This window comes from Cupressus sempervirens, chromosome 5 (genome assembly GCF_028749045.1).
Source record: "Cupressus sempervirens isolate cs-2001-9-10 chromosome 5, ASM2874904v1, whole genome shotgun sequence".
Lineage (NCBI taxonomy): Eukaryota > Viridiplantae > Streptophyta > Pinopsida > Cupressales > Cupressaceae > Cupressus > Cupressus sempervirens.
Window position 1 is genome coordinate 936828302 of NC_143122.1, and position 19613 is coordinate 936847914.

At 34.5% G+C, this 19613-nt stretch overlaps 1 protein-coding gene across 1 annotated transcript in view; it reads left to right on the plus strand.

Annotated features, from left to right (window-relative positions):
- The first annotated feature begins 1606 nt into the window (after positions 1-1606).
- LOC149559029 (small RNA degrading nuclease 1-like) overlaps positions 1607-19613 on the plus strand; it is a 139089-nt gene continuing 121082 nt past the window's right edge. The window contains exons 1-3 of the mRNA XM_089832987.1: positions 1607-1665; positions 2762-2944; positions 8742-8831. Coding sequence (XP_089689113.1) covers positions 1624-1665; positions 2762-2944; positions 8742-8831 — 315 coding nt within the window. The 5' untranslated portion in view covers positions 1607-1623. The remainder of the gene's footprint in view (positions 1666-2761; positions 2945-8741; positions 8832-19613) is intronic.

Sequence of the window (19613 nt, forward strand, 5' to 3'; positions counted from 1 at the left end):
GAAAGGGAAGGATAAGAAGAATAAGGAGATAGAGGAGGAGACACAAATCAAGAAGGAAAACAAGAAGCAAAAAAAGGAGAAAGAGAAAGAGAAAGAGGAGGAAAATGAGGACAATATGAAGAAAAAGAGAATAAAGGTAAGTAGATAGTGGCAAAAGAGGAGGCAAAAGAAGAAAAAAGAAGGAAAGGAGAAGAATAAGAAGAAGAAATAAAAAACAAGTGCCACATAGTGGCTAGTGGCTCGTATTTTTGCCATAATCAAAATTAATTGATTAGTTTTTAAAAAAATAAAATTAATTAAGAATAACATTACTAACTATAAATGTATTCACATAATAATAAATCAAAATTTAAATATTAATAAAATAAAATAATTTATTCTAAAGTGATAAATATTGTAATCAAGTAATTAGAAACAATGACTAATCTATAATAATAAAATACAAATTATCTTATTTTTGATTGATTGAGATATCACTATTGAAAGAGAGAGAGTTTATTCTAAAACATATTATTTTTTTAAAAAAATAATTAATTAAGAATAACATTAATAATTATAAATATATTCGCATAATAATAAATCAAAATTTAAATATTAATAAAATAAAATAATTTATTCTAAAGTAATAAATATTGTAATGAAGCAATCTATAAATTTTATTTTTGGGATGTCGCTATTGAAAGAAAGAGAGTTTAGTCATGGCATTTTCTAAGTTATTTAAAAATATTTAATACTTAGGTATAAAGAAATAATAAAAGTCATAGCATTTTCTAATTTATCTAATGAGTTTTTGAAATATAATATTTGATAATAATATATAAAAAATCAAATTTAATAATTTTAAACATTCTTAATAGAAAATAAATATTTCTTATATAACTTTATTCTTACATTTAAATTCTTAAATTACAAAAATCTAATATTTATTTTTAATTCATTAATTCTTATTAAAATAGATTCTTATTTGTTATCAAAACTAAATTAATACAATTTACTTCTTATAAGTTCTTATTGCGCATTATTATAGAAAATTGTTATTTATTATTATTTTTTAGCTTCTTAATTGTTAAATTTGTTTTGTTGGTTGAATTTATAAGTGCAAAGATTAAATTATATTATATTAAAAACTTCAAGTATTGTAGTAATTATATTTGTTTTAGAATTAAATTATATTTTATCTACATAATCATCTATGGTTTATTTTTATTATATTACATATGTATCTCCAAAAATATTGTCAAAAAAAAGAATTATGAAGTATTTTGGCGAAAGAGGTCCCATAAGACCAAATGAAATTGGCCAATAGAATTTCAGAAAAATAATTTTTGTCATATATAAAAATTATAAGTAATTAGGCAAACTTTAGAAAAATTGAAGTTATAGAAAAATAGTTAGTGCTCATTGGTTAAAAACAAATTCACTATTGTCATAATAATAGGATAATGACATGTTCTATATCCACCTATACAAATGCTTATATTTTTGTTAACATTAAAATTAATAATTATCGCAGTAAAATTATACTCTATTTTAGGTAATTAAAAAATTAATAGGTTTGAAGTAGTGTGTATTTGTTAAGAGGACAGACCTAAACAGTTTCGGAATTGTTCTCCCAACGGCAAAATGGCGGAAGAAAAGATGGTCTTCAGAGCGGAAAACAAACAGGTTTTTTACATTTTCTTCCTTTTCAGACTCATATAACAAAAATTCAATTAGTTTCTTTAAAATTTATCGCTATAAGTTTGGGAGCAAAATCTTTCAATTTCGTTTTAATGACGAAACTGTCTCAGAGTTACAAAAGATTACCCTAATGCAATCGTTTTTTAGATGCTTTCCTTGCTCTTCACATGTTTGTTAAACTGAGATATATTTTAATAAAAGATGTGAGCAACAATGCTTCAGCTAGTTATTCCATAGCAGCCGTATTAAACTGAGCTCCAGAAATGGTTCACGTATCTCTTCAACCCATATTATCACCTCTCTGCTACGCTAGGCCGAATCAGAATAATATTGGAGGTTATCTTAAAATGAGCATGGCAAAATTTATCAAGCATGTTATGTTTTTTTTGCTGCAAGTCAAATTCCATGCAACTCCCATGCCACGGTTATTGGTTGTAATTTGTAAGGACTCAAAGCAACTCAAGCATCATCTTAAATAATGAAGTAGAATGGAAAAAGAGTTTCAACCTGTTTGAGCTATTTCTTCCTTGAAATGGATTGAAACAATACAACGATATTTGGTGGTTGCATATGAATATTTGCACCTGCCTTACATTTGCTGCGACCTTTTTGACTTGATCATTGTACATTTTATTTCTAACTATGAAGGTGCCCTAAATAAGACTTAAAATGAGTCAATGAGACTCCATAGGGGTGTCCCCACATTATGCTATAAAAACTGTTGCTACAATCTTTGTCACAAACTCACAATTTTATATTGACTATAGCTGAATTATATGTTTTCCTGACTTAGATTACTCACTGCTTCCGTGGCCATGGCAGCTTATTGCACTATTCTAGATTAAACTAATAACTCAAGTAGCTTCTCTAAATCCTGTAGAATATTTGAATTTTTTCCACGATTACATGTTTAGTTGAGAGTTGATTGTTTGAATAATGCACATGATTTTTATTCTCGTGTTTTTTAATCAAAGTTGTTTGAACTAATTGAAGGTCAAGAATTAGGAATATCCTACATACTGTAACTTATAATAATTTAATTTTGATTTATCATGTTTTGTTTTCTTACATGAAATTGTAGATTCTTGTCAAAATTGTTGAGCTAGCTCAAGAATATCAAATCAAGGGTTCAAAAGGAGATTGGAAAGAATTCTTGCATGTTCGAGATAAAAAATTAAGTCCATCGTTGAATGATCCTAGAAGAAGATCATGGGATGTTTTAGCAGATTTTGTAAAGACATTTACTGCCGAGGAAGATATAGAGGTAACATGGTTCTAGGACATGAATATATGCTTCCTTATGACTTCATTTTTGCCTTCAATTTTTTGCACCCATTATGATATTGATACAAAATTTCATACACTTCAAATGCTCTTGGTAGGAAAAGAATTGTCTGTTTTTAATGAGATAACATGCTTTTTCAATGTCCTCATAATTATTATTTGTGATGAAGGTAAAACAATAATCTTATGTAGAATAGATGCGTCAAAAAGAAAAAAAGAAAAAAAATCAACAATCCCTTATTGGTGATTTGCTTGTTGTATGATGTTAAAACTTTTATGGTTTGCATAATGTTTATTAAATTTTTTGTAATCAAATATGCCACAATCTTCTTGGTGATTGTTAAGTGCAAGCAAGTAGGACCAATGGTTTTTTGAATTTGGTGGGATTATTTTGTTTGTTTTGACAGAGATCCTATAGTCTCTTTTTATAATTCGCAAGGATACTTGTTTGATGTCGATTGGGCCCCTATCTTTTATCTTGAATTAAAAGCTGTATAAGTTTCCCAGATGTATATATTTTAGCTATGAACTTTGAAGTAAAAATGATTAATGTAGCTACTTTTTGGATTGATGCTGAAAAGTTAAAAAAATAAGGAGCACCGGGATTATTTTGTTTGTTTTGACAGAGATCCTATAGTCTCTTTTTATAATTCGCAAGGATACTTGTTTGATGTCGATTGAGCCCCTATCTTTTATCTTGAATTAAAAGCTGTATACGTTTCCCAGATGTATATATTTTAGCTATGAACTTTGAAGTAAAAATGATTAATGTAGCTACTTTTTGGATTGATGCTGAAAAGTTAAAAAAATAAGGAGCACCATCCCTTAAAAAAGAGCAGTCGAAGCCATAAAAAGTCCTAAAAAGAGCGAGACTGCCTGGGAAGAGAAAGGCTAAAAGCAAACATCAATACATCCAAATCACAGCTGAAGGAGCTTCAGGTAACAGCAATATAATTAGAGGGAATTAAGATCACCACCACCTTTCCACTCCTTTCCAATGAGTTCGAGATGTCTCTCGACAAAATCCGAGCCATCAGCATCAGAGTACTGCAACTTATCAATCTCCTTCCCACAGGTTCTGGAACATGAATTAGTCTGGACAAAGCAAGGTTGATTTTTATGATTTTCTGTGAAGGGTACTGATGCTCACAGAACAGTTTTTATTGGTGGATTTACTGACATAAGTAATTTTGTTCAGATTAGAGCTTTCTTTCCATCTACCTCAGCTTAACATTATCATTTTCCATACATAATGTTTAGTGAAGCTACTTTTTGATGTGTGTTTTGTGATACTCGCCAACACAAAATAAAATACCAAGTGTTCTATACTCTCTTGAACAAGGAAATGTCAAATGCTAAGCAACGTGAAACAGTGTGATCAAATAAGATAACTCAAAGGTTTACACAGTGAACATGCGACTTTGTGTTGAATATAACTCAGTGAATTGATGTGATATTGCTGGTAACATACACGGACTTACATAAAGATTTCCAGACTTAGTCAATTCTTTTCCCTCAAACTAGCTAGAACTTGATCTAAACTGACTTGAACTTCAAATAAAAGACAAAAAGGATAAGGGTTTAGAGAATGTAATCTACTTGTACACCTAAGGACAATGATGAAATGAATAACACTTTGATAAATTAATTTCTTAATCAGGCTTTGCTTCGCCATGAGGAAACTACACAAAATTGATGCAATCTCCAAAGGTAATGAAGGATTTTCATATTGTAAACAATTTTCCAAATACCCAACATTAATGCAATCCAAATAAACATCCACAATTGAAGTACTGCTTAAGTGGTCTCAAACTAACCACACACTGCAATTTGCAATTGACAAACTACAGATTGCACAGAGCAAGGAATTTATCACATATCTCTATACTCTATTAAAATCGGTGAAATTTAACTAAACTCTGAAACAACACAAAAATATCTAGGATATTTTCAATGAAAATTGTATATTAACTTCAACATAATCTTGACAACAATTTCTGACCTTCTCTACTTATTGCTACTTCTAATATTGGTAACCATAGTTACATCGCCCTTGGGGACAGGGGGACAAGTTTTCGGGACAGGGGACAGAGGGGCCTTGATCTGGGGACAGCAAGGGGACGGCGATAGGGGATGGCGGAGGGGGGCTGTATATACTATACATATGGTACTGAGAGTGCTAGTTATGAAAAGATGTATTGCAATATAAGATATAAAGATGTCAAAGAGTAAATACTTGAACATTGCATTGAATTGGAACATCAAACATTGGACATAAATAGTGAAATCAGCAAATAGTTAACATCAGGACATCCCCCCATCCTTGGTGGAGGTGGTGGAATTTGGTGGCACCACTGGGGATGGGGGAAAGGAGTCCCCAAGTCCTCGGTGCGTGGAGGAAAAAAGGGGGGGGGGATGCATCCCCATGTTACTATGTTGATAACTAATGATTTTACAAATGAGAAGGCCAAGCCTTTTATATACCTCCTAATTACAAGTGAAGTTCCCATATTGATTCTAAATCAACAGTCAAAATAATTCTAAGAAAGCCTAATTAGGGTTGTTGCATTACCACCTACAAATACATAATATCATCTAATGTAGAGGTTAGAAATCTTAAAGTACATATCCTTTCAAGGATGAATCAATGATAGTGTACACTAAATGTTTTCCACATGCCCACTTGTGAATGTGTCAGGTTGGATGAGCTTGGACATTTTGATTTGGACTTTATCGATTGGTCAAAGATGAGTGGGTGCCACATCACTATGTGTACCTTGCAATCTTTTGTAGTTCATCACAAAGAAGTCTTTGCATGTTCAACAATATATCTTGACACTACATCTTTAAGCCTTTTGACAGATTGTGATGGTTCATATTCTCAAATTGCTTCATCTTGAATATTCTTCTTCATCCTTTAGACTTCATCATTGTTCTTGGGATTCATCTTTTTGAATGTTTCCCCATCTTGATATCACTGCGACCTCCTTTGAGGAGGCACTCCTTCTCCCAAACGATTTTCAAGGATTTATCCTTTCTTTTTTACTCACGTCATTATGTCTAACATTGAATGCCCCCGAGATTAACCACGGACCAGGAAATTTAACAATAGTGACCCTCTTGTAGTAATTGGGTTCTTCATGATTTCCAAAGGAAATCTACGATTGTCATAACATTCCTCAATTATAGAGAAATTTGCATCCTTTATCTTGTATTTTTTTTCTTAAGGAATCAGTCTTGTCTCAGCTCCGTTCCTTAAGTTTGAACATCTTGAACTATTCCTTATCAAAGTGTGAATTTTATCTTTTCCGTGCATTATTGTCTTGAAGCTTTGGAATTCTTTGCACGATTTGATTTCCCATGCTGGGGAAGTCTTCCATCGTCTTCATGATCAACAGCATTCCACCATCTCAACTTTACATCAAATCTAAAAAATAAAGAAAACATTGTAAATCAAAGTAATGAATAAAATGAAATACAAGTTACTAATGAACATTGAAGAACTTAAAATGATTTCCATGATGAACAATTCTTCAATGGGATCATGGATTTGGATATTGGAATTAATTCTTCTCATTTAGAAATTGACTTCCTTCACAATGCTTGACACAAATCTGGAAATGCACTTTTAACTCTGGCCTGAAGCTCATATTTGTGATTTTGATCTGATTTAAATTTCACCTTGTCTACCTTGAATTTGTATTTTATTTGGAAGATTTCGCTTTCAGGTCTGCCTAAATTCACCTTAAGTCTGGTCCTCCTTCTTGCATTTTTACACCATTACTTCTTGTGCACGATTTTGCACTTCAGCTGGATAGTTAGGGTCAAATTCATGTTGCTAGACTTTCTCAACCAAGGTGGGCACAAATTCACTTTTCAGGTGGAATTTATCTACAAAGGTAGGTGCAAATTCACATTTTTGCTGAAAATCTCTTGCAAGATGGGCACAATACACATATTAGCTGGATTCTTCGGGTGCAAATCCATGTCTCAGCTGGATTAGCCTAAGCAAAGGTGGGTGCAAATGCATGTTTGGGCTGGAATTTTCCAAGCAAGGTGACTGCAAATACACGTTTCAGATGAAATTTCTTGATTCTTGCTTTTCCACTAAGGATTTTGACTTTTTTATCATGGAATCTTTTAAGTAATGATTTTTATTTTCAAACTTGAAGGTCATATTTCATTTTGAAATTTGCTTGCATCCTTCTCACCTTTTTGCACTGGAAATTCTTCCTCCAACAAGAATTATCTTGTTCCTCATTTTTTCTTGCCTTTTCAACCTTTTGAAAATTCTTTACCATTGGTTGGAAATTCCAACCTCTTATGGATTCCTTGTGCAGAACTTTGCTAGAGACCTAGATTTCTTGAATGGAATGCAAGGGTTTTGTGCTGAAGTTCACTTAGATGAAATTTTTGAGGGCAAATCATCATTTGGACCGAGTTTTCATTTCTGTATTTAAAATTAGGAATTCCTTTTATCAAAGATTTCCTTTTTCTTGTTTTGGAATTCCTCTTTTGTTTATCTCTCATCCTTCATTTTTTTCAAGTATTGGTTTTTCATTCCACTAAGCATCCCCATTTAGCATTTTGAAACATTGATTGTAAGGGAAACTTGAGCTAGAGGTGGATTTCTTGAAGGAAATCCTCCTCAAACCTGGATTTTGCAATTGATGCGCAACCCCTAAAATATTCTTTTGTTCTTGATCTCTTGACATGTCCATTCTAGTAGATTAATAAACCCAAAAATGTTGCCAACCTAAGGACAGCTTAACAAAATACTAAGCTAGAAACCAAAAAAGAGGGTGTCTCCATTGCAATGGGGTGTGAATATTTATAACACAGCACTACTGAAACGTCCTGAAAGGTTTTTATATAGCCATCATGAATTTGTGGGAAAATATGATACTTCATGCTGTTCTTGAAAACAGGAGTAGATTGGATCCATCAATTTTAATACGCTAAATTCTGTTATCTCAGTTAATATTTACTCCATAAATAATGTTGCATCTTTGAAAATGCATGCAACTTATCAAATTATCAATGTTATTTATTGTTTGGGGATTCCATTTGTGTTTAATTTTTGCCACTCACTTTCTTTGAATCTTTCTTGTGCAGAATTTTCTGTGTTTTCCCCACTATATTCTCTGTAGAATATCCTGAGGGACACCTGCACGTTTATGGATATTATGCCATTGTTGATGTGAATGAATATTTTACATCTTTATCTACTTCTATTCAGACTTATAATAAAGGATAGAACCACATTTGTGATAGGTTACATAGTTTTCAAATTTAACATTTATTCTCTATAACCAATTAACCTTTCACTCTGATGATCTTTGGGATATTTACTTATCTCCTTCAATAGACAGATATAATAGACAGACAGATATAATAGACAGGTATTTAGTAACCCTAGTTGTTTTCACCAACATGGCACAAGGTAAAAAAGTCACATTACATGTAGTCACACACTAATCCTCCCTCTTGGAAGTAGAGGTTAGAGATTGAAAAATATTATATTAGTATCTTAAAATGTTAAAATTAGATTATTACGTTTTCTTATTAAGCACAGGTTGCAGTTCATATCTCACTGTTAGATTATTGTTATTTTTTGAGTGTCTTTTCTCTGGTGAAATAGTTCATTGGTAATGGAACTGGTAAGATGGCAAGTGTATAATGACAATATTTTTCTTGATTATATAATTGGTAGAACTGGATGTTTTTAATGACAATAGTCCATGCTGAAACTGTGTTTGTGGTACCTGAATGTGCAGTTGGTCATTAGACTTCTTAAGTGGAATAAACGCTCAAAATCTTGGCAATCACGTATGAAGAAGGTTTTACACAAAGCATCTCCTAAGCAGGTACTTGTTCAAATAGATGTACGGTAGTTTTCATAATAGAGGCAAAGCTTATTTCTCATCAAAATTTGTGATTGTAATGCAAGTTATTCAATGATGATGGTTTAACTTTAAATTAGATAGGATGAGCCAAAACAGCAAGGTTTAAAACTCTTTTAAATAAATGAAATTGGATAATATGGCACACCTTTCCAGTTATTAAAAATAACAGACATTGCTTTTATAGTGGTTGCTTGTACAGTATAGCTATCTGGAATCATAAAGCACCAAAATTTGCTTTCCTTTTACTGTAGTGATATAGTCCGTGACCCAAATTCTGATATTAGAGAACCTGCTCCTAGATTTTCCATTCAGAAGATCTCATATGTTGACATTATTCTTACATTCCTGTTGATCCAAGTAATTATTTGCATCTTTTGCAGAGCAGGAAATTTTAAGTCTGCCTACTTTGATTAAATGCCAATTTCTTGTTCCTGATTAGACAGTTCAAACTTTAACATGGTCAAATGTTATTGTCATAAAGGAGTGTCCTACAAACCAAGCTAAATCACGCTGTAAGTGCAGTTGATGTATGTGACTGCTCAGGGTGCTTCTGTCATGCCCCCACATCAGGAGAAGGTGCACATCACAAGCACACGAGAATGTAATGTGCCCAATTTTTAATAAAATATTTTAATTAAGATAATTAATTAAATGGTCTTAAAATTTAAATAATATCACAAGGACTTATTGAATAAATAAAGGGGCCCAATTTTTATTAATTATTCGTATGTGTTTGCTGTGTCAGCATTCTTTTGTAAACCCCGAGGAGTTTTTTCCGAAGGGGTATTTATGTGCAACATGTAGGAAGTTGTTAGGGTGTGAATTGGATTATTTCTTTGTACTGCAAATTCCTGTTGGAATTCTGTATTGTTTGTTATTTCAGAAATGGTAGATCTTCCCTACTTGGCTATTCCAGTTTCAGTGGGATTCGACCCTCACCCTATTCCATCTTGTATTACTTTTGCTTCAGATTTGGTACATCTAGAGTGCCATCGTTGTTTTGCAAATATAATATTTTGAGTTTCAACAATAAATTGTGATATCTCTGTGTTGACGTATGCTTGTTTGACTATTATTTGGTGTATTCAATGGATTATATCTTCTCCTCGACATCTCCAGCTCACTCCCTTCGACACATTTGTCAAACAGTACCGTGGCATCAAAACTTTCCCTCAGGTACTTTCTCTTGAGCACTTTCCGTCAGGTGTTTCCCTCAGGTACATTCCCTCAGGCACTTTCCCTCGGGTGCTTTGCCTCGGATACTTTCCCTTGGGGCTTTTCCCCTTGCACTTTCCCTCTAGTGCTTTCCTCGGGTGCTTTCCCTCAGGTACTTTCCTTCGGGTGCTTCCTTCAGGTACTTTCCCTTAGATACTTTCCCTCGGGTACCTCCTACGAGTGTCTTTCCTTGAGAAAACTCGAGTGTGTCATTGTTGAGGACAATATAGATAAATAGAAGCAGCCATTGAACAAAAAAGGAAACAACATAAAAAATTTAGACAATTTTTAATTACTGATCAAGTCTAATAGTGGTTAAGATAAGAGGAAGCAGTTATCAAATAGTTAATAGATATAAAAGGGTGCAATTAACAAGCAAGCAAAAATAATTAGTTAAGGAGCATATCTCCCTCCAAGAGTTGCCACCCCTCACAAGAGTAATGGACATGAAAGAAAGAGGCTGCAATAGAAGAAGCATCAGAAAAGCATTCAAAACATTATAGATAGCCTCTATTATTGTCTATTATTATTTTATGGTTATCTATTTGTAATCTATTGTAAATATTAGAATGTTTCTAATATTTAGTTAGTTGTTAATTAACTGTTAGCTAGAATAGAATTTTTCTTCTCATTACGATTGTTTCCTAAGGAAAACGTTTATTCTTTTGTATATATTGATCTATTGATCACTATTAATAACAAACAAGTATATTACCAATTACTTTGTAATATGGTATCAAAGCAAATACTAATTTTTTTTTTGAATAAAAATAATAATTTTGGTTTTGAAATTATCAGTGCCTTTTGTCTACAAATCGCACCCTTTTGTCGGTCATTTTTGGTCTAAAATTTTCTTATTGGCGACTAGGAAAACCATTTACTCCAACTCCTATTTGTTTTCAAAGGAGAGCTTGTTTGGACACATTTTCTTTTCTGCCTCTGTAGGGTTTTGAAGTCGCAATTTTTTGGATTTATTTTAGCTATGGTTTTTTGCCTGCAAATTTCATCTGTCTTGACGCCATTCTTTGACCTCGAGTTGCAGATATTTAGTGCCAAAAACACCCAAAAAATCCCTATGTTTTTTGCCTGACGTTGTTTGTTTTTAGCCTATGTTTTTGGATGAATTTACAGATTTTTATGGTCGTTTTTAACTCTCTTACAGTCTAGGGTTTTTTTACCAACCTCTACTATGAATTTGCGCCCAGTTTTCTTGATTCAACTGCAAATTCGCCATTGTTTTGAAGGTGTTTTTTGCAGCCCAAGTCGTTTTTGTTCGAAACCATAATTTTCTGTATTGGATCCGATCTTGGTGAGTTTTTCGAGAGCTCAACTAGGTTGTCCGTTTGTTTTGGGTGCCTCAATTTTTGAGCCAACAAATTTAGAATTCGACAACATATTCCTTTTGGGTTTATCTAGCTCTCTTCACCTCTTCTTTTTTTCCAAGTCTTTTAACTTTTTGCCTTGAAGTACGTGCCTTCACAGATAGTCTTTTGATTTTTTGCCTTGAAGACTATGGCATCTTCGACAAATAGTCTTCTCAAGGGAAATAAAAAATTCAATGGTCAGAATTATGGCATTTGGAAGCAACAGATGTTAATACTCTTTGAATATTGGAATACTGATCATATTGTTCTAGGTGTTGCACAACGTTTGACTGCAGTTGGTACTGATTAGGATATATGGGATCAAAATAATTGGGAGGTGGTGATGCTTCTCAAATTATCCTTAGTTGATGATCAACTCCCTTAGATTCCATCCGACAAGACATTTGTTGAGATATGGGAACCTTTTTTCTCAAGAACTCTGTTTTCTGTCATCATGGATGAGCCAAAATTGCTTTAGGAACACCTGAATAAGATTTAGGATATCCATGATCATTTTCTTGCCATTGGATGCAAGATGGAGGAAGAGGACATTATGGTAATAACCCTCAATAGTTTACCCAATTCCTACGAGTATTTTATCGAGACTGTCAACATCACTTCTATTGTTGTTGATTTGAAGTTCACAGATCTTTACACGCTTTTACTTCAACAAGATCAATGGAAACAATAGTTCAGTAGCAGGTCCAACTCCACCTCCATAGAGCAAGCCTTTGCTGCTAAATCCTTTTAGAAGGATAAAGGCAAGTCTCATTCCCAACAGTCTTCTTAGTAGAAGTCCTCTGCTCTAGCATCATAAGACTCCAAGAAAAAGAACATTGAATGCAACTACTACCACAAGTATGGTCACATGAAGGTTTGAATTTTGGAAATGCTTAGCTGCCCAAGCTAAGTAATCTAATTCGCAGCCCAAAGCGAAGTGTGCAAAGTACACTAAGTAGAAAAAATTTGCCTTTTACACCTTAATGGCTAAAAGACTTGTAGATCGCATGAAGTCGTTTGCTTGGTACATTGATTCAAGTGCCTCTCATCATTTCACCGACCAAAGAGGCTGGTTCGTAGACTAGTAACCTTTTATAGATTTAGTTATTTTTGGTAGAGGGGAAGAGTACACTGTTGTCGACAAAGGCAACATTCAAACTTAGTCTGTTGGGAGGAATCTCATTTCCCTCAATGTGTACTGTGTTTTCGAGATGAACTCAATCTCCTCTTAGTGAGTCAGATGCTGTGCCACTCACCACGATTGGATATCACCTTCAGTTCACATCAGTGCACCATCACTAATAGGGATACTTAGTCTGTTGTTGCAGTAGGCCTTGAGGATCATGGTCTTTTCCAACTTGTTGATTCTGGTGATTCTCGAGACCTCGCTATGGCTGCTCAGAGGTCTTTTATCAGCTCACTTTGGCATTAGCGATATGGGCACTTAAATGTGCACTGTCTCTCTTAGCTTGCTTGGGAACAACTTGTCCTCAAATTGCCAGAGATTTAGACTTAGCTTGGAGTTTGTGATGTATGTTAGGTTGGGAAGCAACATCTCACACCTTTTCCTGTTGGCGATTCATGGCGCGCTTCTTAGGTACTTCAACTTGCTCATGCCGATATCTGTGGCCCTATGGCTACTTGATGCAGGAGCATCTTGGGTCTTTGAGCAATCTTGCATTGACCAAAAATATTTCCAGTGTTTTGTACCAATCTGTTGTTTGCGAAGTAGTCGTTGCTACTTTTGTTTTCATGTTATGCGCAGTTGTTATCATGTCAAGGACCTTTCCTAGATCCTTGTCCTAAGCGCACGGATTCTTATGTTCTATATTTTTCAAGTTATGTATTGTTCTTTGCGGTCTTGTTTTCTTGCTGTTCCCACCTTGTGTAGCGTGTTGTTCTGATTGGCGTGGTTTCAGTTGATTATGTGGTGTCTTGCGCAGTTAGGAGCCGACTCCTAACACACGTGTGGACCTACCATCAAGTGCGCATCACTTCATATGACCATTTGCACGGGTTTTTGTTTACTAGCCGACTTTTGGTTTAGTTGGCTATAAAAGAAGCGTGGTTAGATATAGGAAAGTAGCATTCTTAGAGAATAGAAGATAGAAGATGTGAGCTCAGACTCTGTGATTGTATATTTCTTGTTTTGTATAAGGCCACAGCCTGGAAGGCCTCACAGCCGGACATGTTGTTGTGGTTTCTCTATATGTGAAGTTAAATAATTACACCTCCAAATATGCTGCATCTGCCTTGTGTTCTTTGTGGTTTTTTTAATCAATGTGTAACTTCCATGTGTTACTCTGTGTAGGGAGTGTTGAATGTTTAAGTTGAGTTTATTCCACATATTGTTATTGAGTTTCCTGTAGCTCTTTGTGTTAGGTGGTATCAGAGTGAGTCTTTCTTGAGGCTTGGATCGTGGAGGACCTTGTGAGTTTGGTTGTAGGGAGGCAGATTTGAAATCTGACCTATAACTTGCAAAAGGTTTCAATCTTGCAGGAACTATTGTCAAGATGGTTCATGGTAGAGGGGATGTTGGCAATGCTATTAAGGACATGTTGAGGCAAATTGCAGTGAGATTTGAAGCTGTGGAGACAACGCAGAGAAGAGGTGTACATTTTGAAGATGTTAGCAATGATGAAGAGGCAACACCGAATCCGAATCCTGAACCTGAGGTTGAACAAGATGAAGAAAGGCTTTTGAGAGTTTTGTCTAGGGCAAATGCTAGTTGAAGTTGCTTGCTATGATGGAAGACTTGAGACTAATGTTTTGTTAGATTGGATTGCTGAGATGGATAAATAATTTGCGTATGAAGGTACTTTTGATAATAAGAAGGTTAAGATAGCAGTCACAAAGTTGAAGGGTCACACTTCACTTTGGTGGGATCATTTACAAACTAAAAAACAAAAAAGGAGAAAAGAAAAGATCAAGAAATGGGCAAAGACGATTGGGAAAAAGAAGAAGAAGTTTCTCCGTGCTGATTATCAAGTTAAATTGTTGAGAAAGATTCAAAATCATTTATGTGGGTCCTTTAGGCTTATGGCCTCGTGGATGTCATTAAAAATCATTCATTCTTTCATTCAAAATTAGAGACAAAAGGACATGAGTGTAAAAGAATATACTGAGGGATTCTACAAATTGGATATCAGATCTGGACATGTAGATGATGAAGTTGAGAAGGTGGCAAGATACTTGAATGTTTTGAGTGCATCAATTCAGGATGAGATCAGCTATGGTAAGATGGACAGTGTGGAAGAAGCATATCAATACGCTTTGAAGGCTGAAGAAAGATTGGCAAAAAAACATTATCAAAGATAGAGAGGAAGAGGTGACATATTTTAGAGAAGCAGAGGCAAAACATATGGAGAAGGTAGCGGATCTGATAGTACAATACAGGATAAAGGAAAATCAGAATGGAAGGAAGAACCTACTGGTAGAAGAGGTAACTACACTAGAGGTAGCTATACCTAGTAACTACACTAGAGGTAGCTATACCTAGTTACATTAGGAATAATAATGGTGGAAAAAGAGAAGAAAGGTCTTGGTTTAAAGGTACTCGTTGCAAATGCAGAGAAGGAGGACATAGGGATTTTGAATGTACTAACTCTGGGAAGAAGATTGGAGGTAATAGCTGGAGCACTTTGGCTTGTGAAGAAGTTGCTGAAATGCCCAATGAACTTGAAAATGGTGAGAATCTGATGCGAAGAAGAATCTTGTGGAATGAGGAAATTGATGGAGAATTTGTTTTAAGAAGCATGTTCAAATCTAGATGCAAAATAGGTGGAAAATGTTGCAAGGTAATCATTGATAGTGGAAGTTTTGACAATCTAGCATCTGAGGAGCTGGTTAACAAGTTACAGTTGCAAAGACAGAGACATCCTAAGCCTTATCATGTTGCTTGGATTTAGGAGCATAAATTACTTGTAAGTGAACAATGCCTTGTTAAATTCAAAATTGGGAATTATCTTGGTGAAGTCTTGTGTGATATTATGCCTATGGATTGTTGTCATAATTTTTTTGGTAGACCTTGACAATATAATAGACAAGCTTTGCATGATGGTAGATTGAATCAGTATACTATTTGGGTAGATGGAAAGAAACAAATATTGTTACACTTGGTAGAGAACCCTGAACAAAATCACTGCACCATAGTCAAAGTATGTTTGGTTGAAGGTAATCAATTTGCTAGAGATGGAAGGAACAAAATGTTTGTTTTGCTTTGATTCCTATAAAGACCAAGAAACAAGATGAGTTAGAGCATGCACCTGAGATTGAGTCTTTGTTATCAAAATTCCAAGACATAATTTTTGATAATGTATTTGATGGTTTACCACCTGTGAGAAGTATAAGTCATTGTATGGATTTGATACTTGGAGCTAGTTTGCCTAATAAAGCACCGCATAGATTGACACCTAATGAAAAGGCCGAATTGAATAGGCAAGTGCATGAATTCCTTGAGAAGGGTCTGATCAGAGAAAGTTTGAGTCCTTATGTAGTACCTACCGTGTTAGCACCTAAGAAGAATGGAGAATGGAGAATGTGCACCGATTCTACAGCTATAAACAAGATAATAGTGAAATATAGATTTCCTTTGCCTAGGATGGATGACATAATGGATAGTTTGAGTGGAGTGAAGTATTCTACCAAGATTGATTTGAAAAGTAGCTATCATCAGATCAGAATTAGGGAAGGGGATGAACGGAAAATTGCTTTTAAGACTAATGAAGGTCTATATGAGTGGTTGGTTATGACCTTTAGCTTAACTAATGCACCTAGTACTTTTATGAGATTGGCGAATGAGGTTTTGAAAAGATTCTTGGGTAAATTTGTGATTGTATATCTGGATGACATTTTGATATTCAGTAAGACTAAGGAAGAGCATCTTGAACATGCTAGACAAGTGTTGCAAAGATTAAAAGAGGAGAAATTGCTGATTAACCTAAATAAATGTTCATTTATAAAGGAAGAGATTGTGTATCTTGGTTTTGTTATTTCAGCTGATGGTTCGAAGATGGATCCTAAAAAGTTGAAAGTTATTCTTGATTGGCCTATACCTGAGAATGTTGGAGAGGTAAGATCATTTCATGGATTGGTAAGTTTTTATAGAAAGTTTTTCAGAAATTTTAGTTCTATTTGTAATGCTATAATTGAGACTATGAGAGGAGATAAAAAGGATTTCAAGTGGACACATGGAGTGCATAAGAATTTTAAAACATTGAAATAAAAGATTGCGGAATTGCCTATACTTGCTTTGCCCGATTTCAGTAAAGTTTTCCAAGTTGAATGTGATGCTAGTGGAAGTGCTATTGGAGCTGTTTGGAGCTGTTTTGAGTCAAGAAGGAAGACTTGTAGCTTTCTTTAGTGAGAAATTGAATAATGCTAAGATGAAATATTCAGTTTATGATCAAGAATTTATGCTATTGTTCAAGCATTTGAAGAAATGGAGACACTAGTTAATGCCTAAGGATTTTGTGTTGTATACTGACCATAAAGCTTTGTAGTATTTGGGAAGTTAGAATAAGTTGAATCAAAGACATATAAAGTGGGTTGAGTTTTGCAAAACTTTTCCTTGTCTTTGAAACATAAGAGTGGATAGTCAAATAAGGTTGCGGATGCTTTGAGCCAAAGAAGGAATTTGCTAGCAGAAATGTGAATTGAGGTACTTGGTTTTAATGATTTGAAGTATTTGTATGATACTGATCTTGATTTCGTAGAACCTTGGAAGGCTTGTAAGGAACAGATGGTGAGGGACAAGTGGACTGATTATTTCTTTCAGGAAGACATGTTGTTTAAAAGAATTTAATCATGCATACCTAGAGGATCTATGAGAGAGAACATCATAAAAGAAAAATATAGTGGTGGACTTGCTGGACACTTTGGCATTGATAAAATAGTGAAGTTGATTTTAGACAGGTACTTTTGGGTGCAGATATATTAAGATGTGCAGAAAATGATAAGAAGTTGCAGAATTTGTCAAACAACAAAAGGCACTAGTCAGAATTAGGGATTATATTCACCATTGCCTATACTTGATAAGCCTTGGGAAGATATCAGTATGGATTTTGTTCTTGGTTTCCCTAGAACTCAGAGAGGTAATGATTTTGTTATGGTGATAGTTGATAGATTTTCAAAGATGACTCATTTCATACCTTGTAAGAAGACATTTGATGCTGTACATGTAGTTGAATTATTCTTTAAGGAAGTGGTGAGATTGCATGCATTGCCTAAAACCATTGTTTCAGACAGAGATACCAAACTCACTGGTTATTTCTGGAGAACACTTTGGAAGAAGTTGAATACATAGTTCTACATTTCATCCGCAAACAAATGGACAAACCGAAGTTGTGAGCAAAAGTTTGGGTAACTTGTTGAGATGCTTGGTTGGAGATAAGCTTACTAATTTGGACTTGATTTTGGTGTAGAGTTCGCATACAATAATTCTATGAATAGGAGCACGAAGAGGACACCTTTTGAGATTGTTACTGTAATGAATCCTAAAGGAACTACAGAATTGAAAAATCTGAACCTTGAGACAGAGAAGCGCTTAAGTTTATGAAGGCTTTACATGAGAAAGTTAAAAGGAACCTGGAAGATAGTAATTTGGAATACAAACAGAGAGGGGATAAGCGAAGGAGACATAAATCTTTTGAAGTTGGTGATGAGGTAATGATTCACTTGAAGAAAGGCAGATTTCTAGTTGGTACCTATAGAAGATGAAGATGAAGAAGTTTGGTCCTTGTAAGATTCTAAGAAAGTTTGATAGTGGAAATGCCTTTGAAGTTAAATTACCAGAAGACATGGATATTTCGTCTATATTCAACATTGCAAATATCTTTGAGTATTTTGAATTAGATGAAAAGTTGAAAGGTAACTTGGATTACCCTAAGAAGAAAACATATGGCATTTAGAATATTTTGAGTAGCCGAATAAGTAAAAGCACCAAAGGAAAAGACTACATGGAATACCTAGTTTAGTGGAAAGACACCAATTGAAGACATTCATGGATTACGCAAGTTGAGTTGGATCTCTATGATTCAAGTCAGAATGTCAGTCATGCTTGATGTGGACATCAGTTCTTTATCAACCCTAGGTGTCTAATGCGGGAGCATCTTGGGTCTTTGAGCAATCTTGCATCAACCAAAAATATTTCCAGTTGTTTGTACCAGTTTGCTGTTTGTGAAGGAGCCATTGTTGCTTTTGTTTTCATGTTATGCACAGTTGTCATCATGTCGAGGACCTTTTGTTGATCCTTGTCCTAAGCGCGAGTTCTTATGTTCTATATTTCTCGAGTTCTGTGTCATTCTTTGCAGTCCTGCTTTCTTGCTGTTCCCACCTTGCATAGCATGTTGTTCTGATTGGCACAGTTTCGATTGATTATGTGGCGTCTTGCACAGTTAGGACCCGACTCCTAACACACTTGTGGACCTACCATCAAGTGCGCATCACTTCATATGACCATTTGTGCGGGTTATTGTTTACCTTTCCAAGTATGGACCTAAATTGTGAATAAATCCTTGACTAGCCGAGTTGTGGCTTAGTTGGTTATAAAAGAAGCTTGGTTAGATATAGGAAAGTAGCATTCTTAGAGAATAGAAGATAGAAGATGCGAGCTAAGACTCTATGATTGTATATTTTTTATTTTGTATAAGGCCGCAACTTGGAAGGCCTCACAGCAGTGCATGTTGTGGTTTCTCTATATGTGAAGTTAAATGATTACACCTCCAAATATGCTGCATTTGGCCTTGTGTTCTATGTGGTTTCTTTAATCAATTTGTAGCTTCCGTGTGTTACTCTAAGCAGAAAGTGTTGAATGTTTAAGTTGAGTTTATTCCACATGTTATTGAGTTTCTTGCAGCTCCCTGCATCACTACTCCTTCTGTTCTTGGGTCTAGGTATATTCTGCTGTTTGTTGATGATTTTAGTAGAAAGATGTGGGTATATATTCTTAAAAAGAAATCAGATGTGTTTATTGTATTTCAGAAGTTTAAACCAATTATTGTATTTTACCAATTACTTTGTAATAAAATACAATCTTAATCAAATCTAAAAATCTTTAAGATTCATTTCAGTTTTGAGCATCCAACAAGAACAAGCTAAAACCAGCCTTCTTATCATTGAGTAGTCAAACATGTATGACAGAAACCATGTCAGTAGCAAGCATGAA